This window comes from Aethalodelphis obliquidens, unplaced genomic scaffold (assembly GCF_003676395.1).
Source record: "Aethalodelphis obliquidens isolate GAN/ISIS:26980383/991018 unplaced genomic scaffold, ASM367639v1 scaffold53, whole genome shotgun sequence".
NCBI classification, from domain to species: Eukaryota; Metazoa; Chordata; class Mammalia; order Artiodactyla; family Delphinidae; genus Aethalodelphis; species Aethalodelphis obliquidens.
This window is the reverse complement of record NW_020837997.1, coordinates 11,321,009-11,336,633: the sequence shown is the minus strand read 5'-3', so window position 1 is coordinate 11,336,633 and position 15,625 is coordinate 11,321,009. Positions and strand designations below refer to the sequence as shown.

General features: G+C 54.1%; 3 protein-coding genes and 1 long non-coding RNA gene across 6 annotated transcripts in view; 2 read left to right on the top strand and 2 right to left on the bottom strand.

Annotated features, from left to right (window-relative positions):
• Positions 1–428: 428 nt before the first annotated feature.
• Positions 429–10,636, bottom strand: TMIGD2 (transmembrane and immunoglobulin domain containing 2). Of its 2 annotated transcripts, XM_027085461.1 has the most exons (6): positions 10,430–10,636; positions 10,263–10,319; positions 5,588–5,947; positions 1,147–1,176; positions 946–1,047; positions 429–611 (listed from the first exon to the last, which is right to left on the bottom strand). In XM_027085461.1, the coding sequence occupies exons 1-6, from the start codon at positions 10,449–10,451 to the stop codon at positions 538–540; spliced, it is 645 nt and encodes a 214-aa protein (XP_026941262.1). In that variant the 5' UTR covers positions 10,452–10,636; the 3' UTR covers positions 429–537. The 2 variants fall into 2 exon arrangements, with proteins under 2 accessions (XP_026941262.1, XP_026941261.1); XM_027085460.1 differs by lacking the exons at positions 10,263–10,319; positions 10,430–10,636 and adding an exon at positions 7,817–8,252.
• LOC113608714 (uncharacterized) lies at positions 1,187–5,709 on the top strand. The gene is made up of 3 exons (XR_003428401.1): positions 1,187–1,243; positions 4,345–4,509; positions 5,598–5,709. It is a non-coding gene; the product is annotated as an uncharacterized LOC113608714 (long non-coding RNA).
• FSD1 (fibronectin type III and SPRY domain containing 1) overlaps positions 8,474–15,625 on the top strand; it is an 11,356-nt gene continuing 4,204 nt past the window's right edge. Inside the window, exons 1-7 of the mRNA XM_027085449.1 lie at positions 8,474–9,293; positions 10,289–10,384; positions 10,552–10,683; positions 11,464–11,565; positions 12,260–12,282; positions 12,453–12,574; positions 13,101–13,310. Of these exons, the coding sequence (XP_026941250.1) occupies positions 9,279–9,293; positions 10,289–10,384; positions 10,552–10,683; positions 11,464–11,565; positions 12,260–12,282; positions 12,453–12,574; positions 13,101–13,310 (700 nt within the window). The 5' untranslated portion in view covers positions 8,474–9,278. The remainder of the gene's footprint in view (positions 9,294–10,288; positions 10,385–10,551; positions 10,684–11,463; positions 11,566–12,259; positions 12,283–12,452; positions 12,575–13,100; positions 13,311–15,625) is intronic.
• STAP2 (signal transducing adaptor family member 2) overlaps positions 14,378–15,625 on the bottom strand; it is a 15,929-nt gene continuing 14,681 nt past the window's right edge. Inside the window, exon 12 of one of the 2 annotated variants that reach the window (XM_027085451.1) lies at positions 14,378–14,903. In XM_027085451.1, coding sequence (XP_026941252.1) covers positions 14,821–14,903 — 83 coding nt within the window. In that variant the 3' untranslated portion in view covers positions 14,378–14,820. The remainder of the gene's footprint in view (positions 14,904–15,625) is intronic. The other variant, XM_027085455.1, reaches the window with a different exon arrangement.

Genomic DNA, 15,625 nt, shown 5'->3' with positions numbered 1-15,625 from the left:
GGGGCATCACTTCTCTCTGCTAATTGGACATGTCTCTCCAAGGATAAGAGGTGGAAGGCTTGCGAGTCGTCAAAGAGCCCCCTCACCACAGTGGTCCTCTGAGACCCCCCTGATGACTCCTCAGATCTCTTTAGCACTCCCAAATTGCCACACATTCTGGCTTTGGTTTCTTCATGAGCCTTTATTGGGTGTTCTTTGGGCAAGGGAGAAATCCAGACTCATAGAAATGAGGAGGGGGCGTGTCTCAGGATGAACTGCTGGACTTCGTGATCCTCTTGGAATAAGTCACATCTTTACGTAGCTGCTGGGGGGGTGTCCTCTGTTGGTCTCTGGGGGTTCTGATTCGTCTTCCCACTTCAAAGAATCCTCTTGGCCTGGGCCAGGAGGGACTTCAACTGCAGAGATGGGGTGACTGGGCCTGGGGCTGGAGGAAGATTTGGGAGCCAGAGGCCGCTTGGGGGTGGGGGGCCAGGGGAAAGAGATCGAATAGAAGCTTTGGCCCTTCTGATTCTTGCTGGAGATGTCCAGCATCTTCCCCTACACAGGCCATGCTTCACTCTTCCTTGGGGCCCTCCGGGGCTGATATAAGGCATTGATGTAGAGTGGATTCCCTGCATTGGAAGGAGGGGGGGTATGACACCAAGAGGGCAGAATCACTTAAGAGAGCCTGGCCCTCTCCAGCCCACTTTCTGGAGGCTTTGTCTATGCCTCTGAAAAACATGGGTGTAGGGGCCAGCCTTCCCCATCTATTCCCCTTCTCTGCCTCCCAGCCTCACCCTCGCTCCTTCCAAAAGGGGCAGGTATCAAAGTCAGAAGGGTCTGCGTTCCATCCTTGTCAAGAAGCTGCAGTTCCCGCCTCCGCCACGCGGGGGCGGGGTCGCCAGTGGATGACGGTGCTCGTGGGAACCGTCCACCCTCCGAGCGGCTACCTGCGCGGTTCCTTACCTGCGTCTCTGTTCCGGCAGCGGCGGCGGCCCCAGATCCAGGCTCCCAGAGCGAAAGCGGCCACGGCCACCGCTCCAGTCACCAGCAGTGCGAAAGAGAGCCCTGGGAAGGCGGTGGGGGTTTGTGGGCGGTCTCACTGGGGGCGGGGCACGGGGGCGGGGTGGGGCGGGGCTGGAGGAGGGACACGTGGGCGGAACTCACCTGAGAAGCTCCGGTTCAGTAGCCAGCTATCTGCCGAGAAGAAAGCTACGTCTCAGGGGAGCTCACCTTCGAGTCCAGCTTCCTGCACCTCTTCAGGGTAAGAGCCCCTCTACCCCGTGTGGGACCTCAGGGTTCTTGCCCCTGCCATGCTGTGTGAGTTCAGGCAGGGATTTGCTCTGAACCTGTTTCCTCTTTTGAAAAAAGGATACTAATCATTCCTATCTTGCTGGGTTATTGTGAAGTAACTGCCAACGGGATTTTCTCATCATGAGCTCCATCATCCCCACCATGAGCTGCACCACCCTTGTCATGAGCCCCATTGCTGCCATAATAGACTCCACCGTTCCCATCACAAGCCTTATCATCCCCACCCTTAGTCCCATCACCCTGAACATGAGCTCCATCATCCTCATTTTGAGCTCCACCATCTTCACCAGGAACTTTGCCAACACTACCATGAGCTCCATCATCCTGATCATGGGATCTATCGTCCTCATGGCTCCTGTTTTTTGAGCGTCTACACTGTGTCAATCCCAAGATAACTGAGCCTCAGAGAGGCTGAGTCACTTGCCTGGAGTCACACATCCAGGCAACAGATGGGCCATGCTTTGAACAAAGGTGTTTCTCCCCTCAGCTTCCCTCTCCCTTCCCTGTTTCAGAAAGAAAGGAAAGGAAAAAAACCAAACCAAAACAAACAAAAACTTACACGGGCCTGAATTTTTGAGTCTTGCTGAATAATCAGTATCATAGACACAATAATAACCACTTATGTTTACTGAGGACTTACTATGTTCCAGACCCTGCAATAAACTCTTTAGATATAATCACTTTAAATTCACCTAATCTGATGAGGAAAGCACTATTAGCTGAATTTTGATGACTAAGGAAACAGGCACAGAAGGGTCAAGTCACTTGCCCAAGGTCACACAGCAAGTGAATGGCAGAACGGGGATGTGCTTTCAGGTCTGTATAACTGACATGAACCCCAGCCAAAGGCGCCTTCTCCTGTGATTAAGACGAGACCCAGAGCCCCCAACCCCTTCATCTTGGAGGTTCTAAAGTTGGCAGTGGTCCCAGGGTTCCAAGCAGCTGTTCAGGGATAGGAAAGCCAGCTGTGGGGAGCTGGACCTGTGCCCGCTCACTCTCGCTCCCTCACAGCTGCCAACAACTCACAGCCTGGTGCCTCTGCTACCCTGCCTCTGCTAATTGGTAATTGGCCCCCTCATCACTGGAGGGGTGGGGGGCAGGCAGGACAGCCATAACACACCGCCCTAGAGGCAGGCAGCGGGTGGGTCCTGCCAGCTGGAGACAAATGGGCGTCTCTTGGGCCTGGGAGCCCGGGTGGTGCTTCATTCTGCCTGATACGGGCCAGGCATGTGCCCAAGGCCCTCGGGAACCGCCGAGAGAGAGCAGGACCCCATCGGGTCAACCTGAGTCTCCGGCCCCTATGGTTTGGCCTATAATGGGGTGTCACGCAGAGTGGGGGAAACGCATGAGGTGGGCTCTGGAGAAAGCTGGCTGCATCCCCGGCTTGTGTGTGTGGTTGGATGTGTCTTGGCCCTTGCTGAGCCTCAGCTTCGTCCTCTGTAAAGTGAGACAGGTGGCTTAGCCGATCGGGAAAGTGGCTTCCAGCCTTGAGAGTCCATACGCCTTCCTTTTTCGTTTATTTGTTTGGCCGTGCCGCACGGTTTGCGGGATCTTAGTTCCCCGACTCACCAGGGATCGAACCCGTGCCCCCTGCAGTGGAAGCATGGAATCCTAACCCCTGGACCCCCAGGGAATTCCCGAGAGTCAATGGTTTTCAATTCTGGATTCTGGAATTCTAGAATTTTCTGCTCCTATACACTTTGTGATTGCAAAATTCTGAGAGTCTCTCTGGGACTCCCCTGGTGGCCCAGTGGTTAAGAATCCATCCTGCAATGCAGGAGACACCAGTTCGATCCCTGTTCAGGGAGCTAGGGTCCCATGGGTCTCAGGGCAACTAAGCCCATGTGCCACAACTAGAGAGCCTGAGTGCTGCAGCTGGGACTTAACACGGCCAAAATGTAAATAAATAAATATTTAGGAAAAAGTTCTAAGAGTCTCTTTTTAAAGTCAGACCGGTTTCCCTGGTGGTGCAGTGGTTAAGAATTCACCTGCCAGTGCAGGGGACACAGGTTCGAGCCTGGTCTGGGAAGATCCCACATGCTGCAGAGCAACTAAGCCCGTGTGCCACAACTACTGAGCCTGCACTCTAGAGCCTGCAAGCCACAACTAGTGAGCCCTCGAGCCACAACTACTGAAGCCCGCATGCCTAGAGCCCCTGCTCCGCAACAGGAGAAGCCACCACAATGAGAAGCCCACGCAACGCAATGAAGAGTAGCCCCTGCTTGGGGCAACTAGAGAAAGCCTGTGCAAGCGACAAAGACCCAACACAGCCATAAATAAATAAACAAATAGATTAATTAATTAATATTAAAAATAAGTAAATAAATAAAGTATTTAAGACTACAACTCTAAGATTCTAGAATCTTCCATTCCTTTATTTTAGTGTTTCTCAACTTTTTTCATTATCACTCCCCTAAGTAGACGTTCTAAGAACCTTAATTTGTTCCCCGATGAAATGTTAATACCACAGACATTCTGTAACTCTGTTTATGGGCTGTCTGCGTATCGATGCTTTGTACATAAAAAGAGTAAGATTTTCTTTGCTCCCAAGAACAAATTTTTGCCTGCTTAGGAGTGACAGTCCCATGCAGAACATATGCTGTAATTCTCAGAGCTTGGAATTTATGTCCCTAGGATTCTAGAACTGCAAGCAGAACATATGCTGTAATTCTCAGAGCTTGGAATTTATGTCCCTAGGATTCTAGAACTGCAAGATTCTTTTTTTTTTTTTTTTTTTTTTCTCGGGCCTCTCACTGTTGTGGCCTCTCCCATTGCGGAGCATAGGCTCCGGACGTGCAGGTTCAGCGGCCATGGCTCACAGGCCCAGCCGCTCCGCGGCATGTGGGATCTTCCTGGACCGGGGCATGAATCCGTGTCCCCTGCATCGGCAGGCGGACTCTCAACCACTGCACCACCAGGGAAGCCCTAGAACTGCAAGATTCTATCTTGTGGTTTGAGATTCTGGAATTGTCCTCGGTACAATAGAAATGTGGCCATATGTTGACCAAAAGACAAGTTCTAGATTGTTCACAGCAGCCTTATTCATAATAGCCAGAACCCAGAAGCTGCCCAAATGGTCATCAGTAGGAAATTGGAATGATTGGTGGTGATGGAGGCCGCTCTGCAGCAAGGATGAGCCACTGCTCCACACACCAACATGGAGGAATCTTCCAGACATCAGGTTGAGTGAAAGATGTCGGAGACAGAATATACTCTGTGAGTCCATTTAAGTAAAATGTGAAACCAGTTAAAATAGATTTATGCTGTTAGAGGTCAGGATGGTGGGGTGGGCATGAGGACAGCATCTATGAGGAAGCAGATATGTGTGTTGTCATGGTGCTGGGTACCCAAGTGTGTTCAGGTTGTGAGAATCCATTGCTGTGGTTTGTACACATCCCTCTAAAATTCATATGTTGAATCCTAACCCCCAATATGATGGTAACTGGAGGTCGGGGCCTTTGGGAGGTGATTAGATCATGAGGGTAGAGCCTTCACGAATGGGATCAGTGCTCTTATAAAAGGGACCCCAGGGGACTTCCGTGATGGTCCAGTGGTTAAGACTCCACGCTTCCAGTGCAGAGGGCGCAAGTTCGATCCCTGGTTGGGGAACTAAAATCCCACATGCCGTGCAGCACGCCCAAAAAAAAAGACCCCAGAGAGCCCCCCGGCTTCTTCTTCCACGTGAGGACATAACTAGAAGGTGCAAGCTATGAAACATGAAGAGGGTTCTCACCAGAACAAAACCTTGCTGGTGCTTTGATCTTGGATTTCCAGCCTCCAGAATTCTGAGAAATAAATCTGTGGTTTATTTAAAAACACTACCCAGTCTGTAGTGTTTTGTTATAGCAGTGGCCAAACAGACTAAGACATCCATTGAGCTGGCCACTTACAGTGTGTGCATTTCTCTGTTTGTAGGATGTACTTGAATAGCGTGTTTTATGGGATGTTTTGAACCAGAATCCAGAATTATATATATTCAAGGGTTATTATAATTGTGATATCTTGGAACAGGGCTCAGCAAATATGGCCCATTGCCTGTTTTTTTCAATAAAGTTTTATTGGCATCCAGGCCTGCCCATTCCTGTAGGTATGCCTCTGGTGACTTTCATGCTGCAGCGGCAGAGTGGAGTTGTTGCAACAGAGGCTGTCTAGTTTACAAACTTCTTGCATCTGCAGACTTTCTGTTCCTAGGAATCTGATTTGGAGAATTTATGTTTCTAGGAGTTTGAGATTCTACAGTTTTAAGATTTCTGGAAGTTCCAAGTCCCCAGCTTGCCCGCACATGCTCTCATACCTGTCTCCAGCAGGAGCTGTGTCCCACTGCCCTGGGCCTCCTCCAAATCAGGGATCTCCACGGTCGCACAGCACACGTAGAGCCCATTGTCATTGAGGCTCACGTGGTCCAGCTGCAGGGTGAGATTGCCAGGCGGCTGCCAGGAGAGCCGTCCCCAAGGCCCGCAGACACCCACGGTGAGACTGCCGTTGATGATGCGTGTCTGGCACAAGATGTCACCATCCTTGGTCCATTCGATGTGTAGCTGCTCCCAGGCCTGGGCCTGCACCACCTGGCAGGCCAAGGTCACCTGGCTGTCCTGCCTCACCTGCAGCAACTTGGGTGCCTGCTGCACACTCAGGCCTGTGGCTCCTTGCAGGCCTGGGGGACAGAAGAGGTGATTGAGGCCTTTCTCAGTGTGTGTGAGTGTGTGTGACTTACCGCATTAGCCAGCCCACAGGGATGAGGCAGTAAGAGTCTGAAAGCTTGCTGTCTGTGTGATCTTTGCAAGGTTCTTGCTGAGGGTCAATGGCCTCATCTGTGAAATGGGGATAAGTCTCTTGGCACTTGCGAGATTTCAAGGTGGACTGTATGACGTGTCTGGCTCTCAGCCACACACATATTGCCTCGCGTGAGCCAGACCCTGTCCTGGCCACTGTGGACACAGACACAGAGGTGACTAAGACAAAAATCCCTACCCTTGTGGAGCTGAGGGTCTGTGGGGAGAGAGACACTGGAAGTCGTGAAATGAGAATCCTGACGGAGGAAAGGAATGGGGAGTGGCAATAGGGGATAAGGATGAAGTGAGAGGATCTACTTATAGAGGATGGTCAGGGAAGGCCTCTCAGAGGAGGCGACATTTGAACAGGGATCTGAATGGTAAGACGTAGTCAGTCGTGGGAAGGAAGATATGCAGGAAGAGCACTCCAGACAGAGGGAATGGGCCGTGCAAAGGTCCTGAGGCTGGACCGTGCCTGGTAAGTTGCAGCAACAGTGAGAAGACCCTGTGGCTGGAGAAGAGCTAGCCGGCGAGAGGAAGTGGGATCCAAGAAGTCAGCAGGGATGGCTTTTTCGAGGCCTGCAGGCCATTGGGGTGGGGTGTGGTGGAGGTACAGAGGTGGGGGTGGGGAAAGAGGAGCAGCTTAGTTTTTAACCTAAGTGTGATGGGAAACCAGGGGAGCAGGGAGGAAATGTGGTCCAATTTAAGTTTTAAAAAGATCACCGTGACTGCCATGGTGAGAACAGACTATGACACAGGGAGATCAGGTGAGGCCAGGAAATGAGGGTCCAGGAGACCAGTGATGTGGGCCGGACCCTGGAAAGAAGTGGTCAGAGTCTGAATAGATTTTGAAAGTTGTCCCCAGAAGGACTACAAGAGGAACTGAATTGAGAGAGAGGGAAAGAGGGACAGTGGCAGATTTCCAAGGTTTAACCTGAGGGACTTTGTGAATGGTGGAGGCTTTGGGCCAAGATGGGGGACACCGAGGGAGAAGCAGGGCTGGAGGGGAAAGAGTTTGCTTTGGGCCATGAGAAGTCGGGGTGTCTGTTAGACACCCCTTCAAGTTCCCGGTCTTTGGGGTGCAGTTGTAGCTGACGCTAGAGAGAGGAGATCCAGGGAAGAGTATTCCAGGCAGAGGGAACAGCAGGTGCAAAGGCCCGGAGGTGGGATCAAGCTTGATGTGTTGGGATAAAAAAAAGAAAAAAGGGGGCTTCCCTGGTGGCGCAGTGGTTGAGAGTCCGCCTGCCGATGCGGGGGACACGGGTTCATGCCCCGGTCCAGGAAGATCCCACATGCCGCGGAGCGGCTGGGCCTGTGAGCCATGGCCGCTGAGCCTGTGCGTCCGGAGCCTGTGCTCCGCAACGGGAGAGGCCACAACAGTGAGAGGCCCGCGTACCGCAAAAAAAAAAAAAAAAAAAAAAAAAAAAGAAAAAAGGAGAGAAGAGTCAGCAGGCTGGCCACGGGGGAGAGAGGGAATGCAGAGGAGAGAGGAGATGAGAGGCCAGCGGAGCCAGGTCACGCAAGACTCATACGCAGGTCATGGTGTGAATTTTATCCTGCAGGCCCCTCTGAGGATCCTTGCTAGAACCCTCCAACCCTTGTAAAGTTCTGAGTATCAGGGAGAGAGACGGGGCCTATTTGGCAGAGCAGAGAAACTAAGGTTTCGAGGGGCCCTCTATAGGAGGGGCAGGAAGCTGGGTGATGGGTTGCAACAGGGTGGGGGTAGAGGGGAGGGAGGCCCAAGTACTCACCCCAAAACTGTGCCAGGAGGACCAGCACCTTGCCCAGGGAACCCATTCCTGGCCCATCAGGCTCCCCTCTCCCAGCATCCTGCCAACCCCCTCCCCCTCCTACATGACAGACTTCCTGCCACAGAGACATATGTGACACTCCACCCCCACCACAGAGGTATAGGTGACACCCGGGCAGCCAGCAGACGTCTGGTGGCCACTGCTGCTTGGGGTTCCATTTCCTGTCACCTCTTGCCTCAGTTTCCCAGAAGTTTTTTTTTTTTAATCTGAAAAGCAGTATGCGTATGTGGTGGAGATCATGTGAGCGAAAATCCTTCTAAAAGACTATACAAACACACCTAGGCTGGGGGGGACACAATGAAGGGCAGGTGAGGCAAGGGGAGGGGAGGAGAGCAGGTGGCAGAGGCCTGAGCAGGGGACAGAATGGCAGAATCCCAGGCTCAGTTATTTTGCCCCCAAGGTGTCTTCCTTTGGGGTTCAGAGGAAGGGATTTCTGCTAATGGCTTTGAGTCCCACGGCAGATAGGGTGGCTCCCCTGTCCCCACAGCCTGGGGAGAAGATTGGGGGCCCAGTCGAGGGGGTTCACAAGCTCTGGACTTTCTCCCAGCCCTGCACCCATCACCCCACAGCCGGCAGTACCCACCCCGGAGGAGGAGGCAGACTCCTAGGCCTCAATGTCTCACCCCCAACCACAGTGTGACCTCCTTTTTTTCAACCAGAAAGAAGAGGGTCAGTGTTCTTGGCAGAATTGTTCCTGTCAACCACAGGGAGGCCCCTGCGGTGGCGCTCTGCCCACACTTCCCCAGGAAGTGCCTCCCAGCCTCCTCCTAGCCCTATGGATTCTGGGCAGGCAGAGAGGCTTCTGGAGGAGATGTGAGAGCCTGGGGCTTTGTGGGATGCATAGGAGTTCAGTTGTGATTTAGGGAGGGAAAGGCGGCTTTGGAAGCTGAACATCCGCTTGTGCAAAAGACTTTGGCTTTTCAGTAAATGTAAGGCGTGAGTAGTTGCGGGGGGCAGATCTCTGGGCCAGGTGGAGGTGGGTTGCAGTGGAATTCCAGTTTGAGTGGCAGCTGAGAAGTTGTGTGGGTGAGAGAGTGGGGAGACTGAGGCACTAGGAAGACTAGGGGTAGGCTCAAGGCCACACGGCAGTCGAACCCAGGCATCCTGCCTCCCAGTTCCGGGCTCTCTCCAGCTCAGACATCATTAGCAATGTCGCCTGGTACGACCCAGGCTCTGGGTCTCGGCTCTCGGCGACCCTAGCGCAAGAAGGACTACATTTCCCAGTCTGCCGCGAGGGGCGCGCCTGCGCCCTGCGGCCAGTGATGGAGCGCTGACTGGGGGCGCGGCGGCGGCGGCGAGGGCTCGGCGGGCCATTGGCTACCGGCAGCGGCAAAGGCAGCTTGGGGACTAGAAGAGCGAGTGAGACCCGCGGCCCTGGCCGGGGACGACCTGGGCTGCAGCCATGGAGGACCAGAGGGTAAGACCGGGGCGGGGCGGGGCGGGGCCCGCGGCGGGGTTAGACAAGAGGAGGGGACCAGGTGATGCCGCAGCTACCTCCCCGCCCCCCCGCCCCAGCTGCTCTGCGGAGGAAGCCCCACCCCCACCGCAACCGCGCCCGGATCTAGCCCCGATTCTAGACTCGCCCCCCCCCCACTCTCGCCACGACCCCGCATCATCTTGGCCTGGGTTCGGGCACATCCCCTCCATGTCTCCCTCGCCCTCCCAGTACCCCGGACCCAGCCTTGACTCCATCTCCCACGCCTTCCACCCGGATTGCGGACCAGGTGTCCCGGCCCCCGCCCCGCCCCGCCTCGGAGGACGCCCCGCCAGCTCAGCACTGGTGACCCCATCAATCCCGCGCCCCCAGGAAAAGCACCCGTCGGAGGCCTGGGTTAGGGATACAGGCCCCAGCAGCATCCCCCCACGCGGCCTCCTTCCCTCCCGCATCCCCTCTTCCAGGCCTCCTTGCCTTTCTCCACTTACCTGGCCTCTCTAACCCTCCCTCAGGTACCGTCTTTCTCCTTGCTAATCCCTTTTCCCAGCGTATCCCCTTCCCCAGATGAGCCCATGTTCTGCAGGCCTCCTTTTCCTCTGGGGTTTCTTTCCCGAAGCTAGTCCCTCGCCCTGGATCATGCCCTGCCCTCAGGATATAGGTACCTGGTTGAAGGCTTTGTGCTCAGGCAGACCTAACTGGGGCCCAGGGTCTGTCCCTTCCTGAGAAGCTCTCTCAGAGCCTCAGTTTCCTCCTCTGTGAAATGGGCACGCATAGGGTGTCTAATGCCTGCCCGCTTCCTGAGGGATGTAGGGCCAGAGCTCCGCCCAGGGCCTGCTCTTGGTGGATGCCCAAGCTCATTGGCACCGTGGCCCCCGCATCCCCTCCCTGGATGCCTGGAGGACAGAATGGGGAGCCTCAAGTCGGGGAGCCCGGCCAGGCTGAGGGGCTTACCTGTGTGCGCGCTTCCCTGGGGGCAGGAGGCTCTGCGGAAGATCATCACGACACTGGCTGTGAAAAACGAAGAGATTCAGAGTTTCATCTACTCCCTCAAGCAGATGCTGTTGAACGTGGAGGTAAGGAAGTCACCCCCCCCAGGAGGGAGGGAGGGGCAGCCATACGAGCTAATCTGCTGATGTCCATGGGACTCGCGGGCCTGGCTGCCACGGCCAGGCCTGTTTCCCCATCTGAGCACCGGCTTTGACAATCCTAGCCCTTCTGACCCCACAATGTCTCTCCAAAGGCGAACTCGGCCAAGGTGCAGGAAGACCTGGAAGCCGAGTTCCAGTCCCTCTTCTCCCTCCTGGAGGAGCTGAAGGAGGGCATGCTCATGAAAATAAAGCAAGACCGTGCCAGCCGCGCCTACGAGCTGCAGGTGTGTGTGCGGGGGTGGGGGGGGGGGGAGAGGGGGGGGCGGTGCTCTCCTGGAACCCCGCCCAGACGCCATCCTCCATCCCACCCCTCGCACTCAGCAGAGCCCAGCTGGCCTAAGCATCTTCCTCCAAACCTGCCCCTCCTCCCGTGCCCCTTCCCAGAGATGTCCCCAAGTGTCCCCGGTGTCCAGAGCCAGACCCTCTAGCGGTGTCGGCCACACCTCCTCTTTTTTCCTGGGGTCTTCCCAGCCTCCTCCCTGGCCATGACCTATTAATGTCCCACCCACCTGCTCTCCTTCTTAATCCCCTCTCCCATCCACCCCTCCTCTCCACGGCTGCAGCCCCACCCGTACATCTGGCTTTTCCTCCCCACCTGTCCTCACCCAGCGCTTCCAATTTCTCAGCCCTTCCCACTGGTGCCCCAGATCTGAGGGCATCACCCCTTGCCAAATACCCGCCTGTGAGTCTCCTGGGGTCTCAGATTCCAAGCTGGGGTCGCTGGAGGTTGCACCAGAACCTCCTGGGCAACCTCCTAACACCCCAGATTCCCATCCCTGGGGGATGTGGAGCCCTGGGCTTAGATGTGGCCTGGGCATGTGCATTTCTAAGGAAGGGATCCCCAGGTGGTTCTGATGCCCTGCCTGCAGAGGGCCAGCCTCCCTCTCCCACCTGCAGTTGGAGAAGGGCATGGTACCCTGCATCCCGAAGGCGGTGGGGAGCCCTGGGAGGGCTTGAGGCAGTGGAGTAAGGTGTCTCTTCTCTCGGTGCCATGGCGCCTGCAGAACCAGCTGGCTGCCTGCACGCGAGCTCTGGAGAGCTCTGAGGAGCTTCTGGAGACGGCCAACCAGACCCTGCAGGCCACGGACCGCGGGGACTTTCCTCAGGTAGGTGCCTCGGGAGCCAGACTGGTAGGGCTGCCAGATAAAATACAGGACCCCCAGATACATTTGCATTTCAGATCAACTACGAGTAATTTTTTAGTATAAGTATGGCCCATGCAATATTTAGTCTAAGTACATCCCAAAGATCACATGGGACATACGCTAAAAAGAACAATTCATCGTGGTTGATCTGAAATTCAAATTTAAGAACAAATAAATTTTTTAGTATATCTCATGCAAAGGTTTGGTATAAATATTTCCCAAGTGTTGCATGGGACATATTTACACAAAAATACATATTCATTCTTTATCTGAAATTCAGATTTAACAACGAATAATTTTTTAGTCATATGTCACGTGCGATATTTAGTATAAGTGTGTCTGAAATATTGGATGGGACCTACTTATACTAGAAAATCATTTCCTGTTTATCTGAAATGCAAACTTAACTGGGCATCCTATAAAATTTTTATTTGCTAAATCAGCCAACTGTATGTACTGGGTACTGGGTGGGAGGTGGGGGTGGGAGCCTGTCTTTGCCCCCTATCCCTTCGGGGCACAGCCAAGGTTTTCTGCCCCAGTGTTGGGGCACTTTGCCACATAGATGCCTGGCTGGGCCTCAGTCTTCCTGTCTGTATACTGGCTTTCAGACTCAGTCAACACAATTCTTTGGATTTTATTCTGTTCCTCTTTCTAGGCTGCCAAGCAAATCAAAGATGGGTAAGATGCTGGGACCTGGCTCCCACCCCATTGCCCCACCCCTGTTGTGAAGGTGGGAATGCCCAGGTGAGGGTCCCTTGGCCCAGAGCACTGGACAGGAAGAAGGGGGAGGGGGTCCCCTACACACACCTCAGAGGACTAGGCCTGGGCGTCCACCTCCTTCCCTGCAGTGTGACGATGGCCCCCGCCTTCCGGCTGTCATTGAAAGCCAAGGTCAGCGACAACATGAGTCACCTCATGGTGGACTTTGCACAGGAGCGGAGGATGCTACAGGCACTCACGTTCCTGCCTGGTGAGAGGGGAACTTGCTGGAGGGCCAAGATTGCAGGGAAATGGCCCGGGAGTCTGGGGGGCCCTGAGACAAGGCCTAGAGTAGGGCTGACAGCCATTTGTGGAAACCCCAGAAGGCCCCGCCCTGGGGAGGAGCCCTGAGAGTTCCCACCCCATGGTGGATGGAGCCATGAGTAAGCCCCACCCTGTGACAGAGCCCTGAAGAAGCCCCACCCACCAGGGGTGGAGTCCCATGGAGGCCACACCCCCAATTGGTCGCGTTCTGGAAATGTTCTTCATCTGAATGGTGGAATCCAGAGAAGGCCCAGCCATTTGTTGGTTAAACCCTGAGAAATCTCTTCCCTACCCTCCACCCTTTGAGGAGGTTCCACCCCCAGGCCCCACAACCCAGAGGGGCCCCGCCCCTAATCCTGGGATCCAGAGGACGCCCCGCCCCCAAGAAGGTCTATTATGTGGGTGGGGTTACAGCAAGGCCCGCCCCTGCAGGCACAGCGCCCTGACACCCCTCTCTGCTCTGTCCTGGGCAGTGCCTAGTGCCCCTGTGATCGACCTGGCCGAGTCCCTGGTGGCCGACAACTGTGTAACCTTGGTGTGGCGCATGCCGGACGAGGACAACAAGATTGACCACTATGTGCTGGAGTATCGGCGGACCAACTTTGAGGGCCCGCCCCGCCTCAAGGAGGACCAGCCCTGGATGGTCATCGAGGGCATCCAGCAGACAGAATATACCCTGACCGGTAAGGGCAGCTCACCCTTCCCCATCAGTCAACCTGGGGCTCATGGACGATCCTCAAGGCACGTGGGGTGTGAGAGCAGCCGGGCTGGACCAGTGGGGCATAGCAGAAATAACAATGATGAAAACGATACTGGTGACAGCCACTGTACCACGTGTTGAGGGCTTACTACGCGCTAAGCATTTTACCCACATGTAATGGGCGTGCTTCTTATCACCATTTTACAGATGAAGGAACTGAGTGAGGTACGGGCCGAGAGGGCCTCCTCCATCCCTGTCTTATCTCTATGATCCAGCATTCGTTCATTCATTCATTCATTCATTCATTTTGACTTGATGTCTGCAGGGTACCAAGCACCATCCTTGGAGTAGTGGGGGAGCAAAGTGGGTGAAAATCCCTCCTCTGGTGCACTGGTGTTTGGGGGGCTACCCTCCCAGGATTTGGGGATTTCCTTGGCAGTTATAAGAGAGCAGAAAGCCTGGGGGAATCCGTCCAGCTGGTAGGGGAGGGTCTGATGGAAGATAAAATTAGGGGTCCCTAATGAGTTAAGAAGCCATCCTGAGCCAAGGGAAATCCTCAGGGGCGGGGAGAGTCTCGCTGAGGAGATAACTATCACCACCGCTCTTGGGCTGTAATTAGCCTGCATGGTTACTAATGAGCATGCTAATTGCAGGAAAGAAAAGCCAGCAACCTGCGAGAGGGCCTGAGAAACTCTTGGCTTATCCTTTGCATGGGAAACAAAATAAACACATCCCATTTTTTCCCCCAATCTTTTTTTATTGTGGTAAAACACACATAACGTAAAATTCACCATCTCAACCATTCTTAAGCGCACAGATCAGCTATTCACTGCGTTCATGATGTTGTGCTAACATCCTCCCCACCATCCATCTCCAGAACTTTTCATCTTGCAAAACTGAAACTCTGTCCCCACTAGCTTTGTTTGTTTGTTTTAACTTTTTGGCCACACCACACGGCTTGCAGGATCCTAGTTCCCCGAGCAGGGATCGAACCCACACCCTCGGCAATGAAAGCTGAGTCCTAACCGCTGGACCACCAGGGAAGTCCCCCTGTCCCCATTAGACGCTAACTCCCATTCCCCTCCCCGCAGCCCCTGGCACCCACCATTCTACTTCCAGTCCTTACGATTGTTACTACTCTGAGTGCCTAATATAGGTGGAATCACACAGTATGTCTGGCTTATGTCACTGAACATCATGTCCTCAAGGTTCATCCACGTGGTACCCTGTGTCAGAATGTCCTTCCTTTTTTAAGGCTGAGTGATAGTCCCTTGTGTGGCTATACCCAGCTTTCTCTGGTAGTGGCAGCTTACATAACTAGAACTCAATACCAGAACCAGAAAGCTGATACGGGTACCTTCTGCAGTGTTGACTCGCTTTTCACCAGTTTTACACGCACTCATTCGTGTGTGCCTGTGTAATCCCATGTGCCATTTTATCCCATGTGTAAATCTGTGTCATCACCACCGTCATCAAGGTGTAGACCTTCTCCATCACAGGCTTCTGGATGCATCCTCTTTGCCTCTCTGGCCTTTTCCAAAATCCATAGGGCAGGAACTTGAATCCCTCAAAAGACCTGCGATATTCAGGATAATGATGAATTCGCTCACCTCTGTAAAGAACCTATGTGGTTATTTGCAGTCCGCCTACTCTCTCGTTGATTGTTTGGAAGACAGGAAGGTTTGGGTTGAGTTTATAACTTACATTCCTTGACCCATCTCATCCTCAGTGTTGGGGATATGATTGTTGGGTTGCAGAGTAGGAAACTGAGGCACGCACTGTCAAAAGTCAGATGGGTTTGTGATTCTGAAACCAAGCCTCCTGGGTGGTAGGTAGTCTTAGCTCTGGGGCAGTAGATGGCGCTGCTGAGCAAACCACCTTACTCTCAGAAAAGGGGCTCCAAGGGAGGGTGAGGCAGTCTGTGTGGGCACCTGGAGGAGGTTAACAGCCAGGCTGAGGCCCAAAAGGGAAGAGGGGGAGAACAGACTTCCAGGCAGAAGAACAGCCTGATAAGGGCTCAGAGGCCAGAACACTGAGCCTTTGTGCCTGGAACTAGTTAAGTCTGCAGAGGGAACCACAACTGTAGGGAGAGGGGAGAGGAGGAACGGGGACTTTACCCTGAGGGCAAGGGGATCTATGGGAGATTTCAGAGCAGGGGGTACTAAGTGTTGTTTGGGATGCCCAGAGAATGGGCACCCTGTGAGGAATGCCCAGGAGGCAGCTGGACATGTGGTCTGAGCTAAAGGTTGGGCTGTGAGTGCTGTGGGTGGAGAGGTGGTGTCTGAAGGGTGAGAAGGG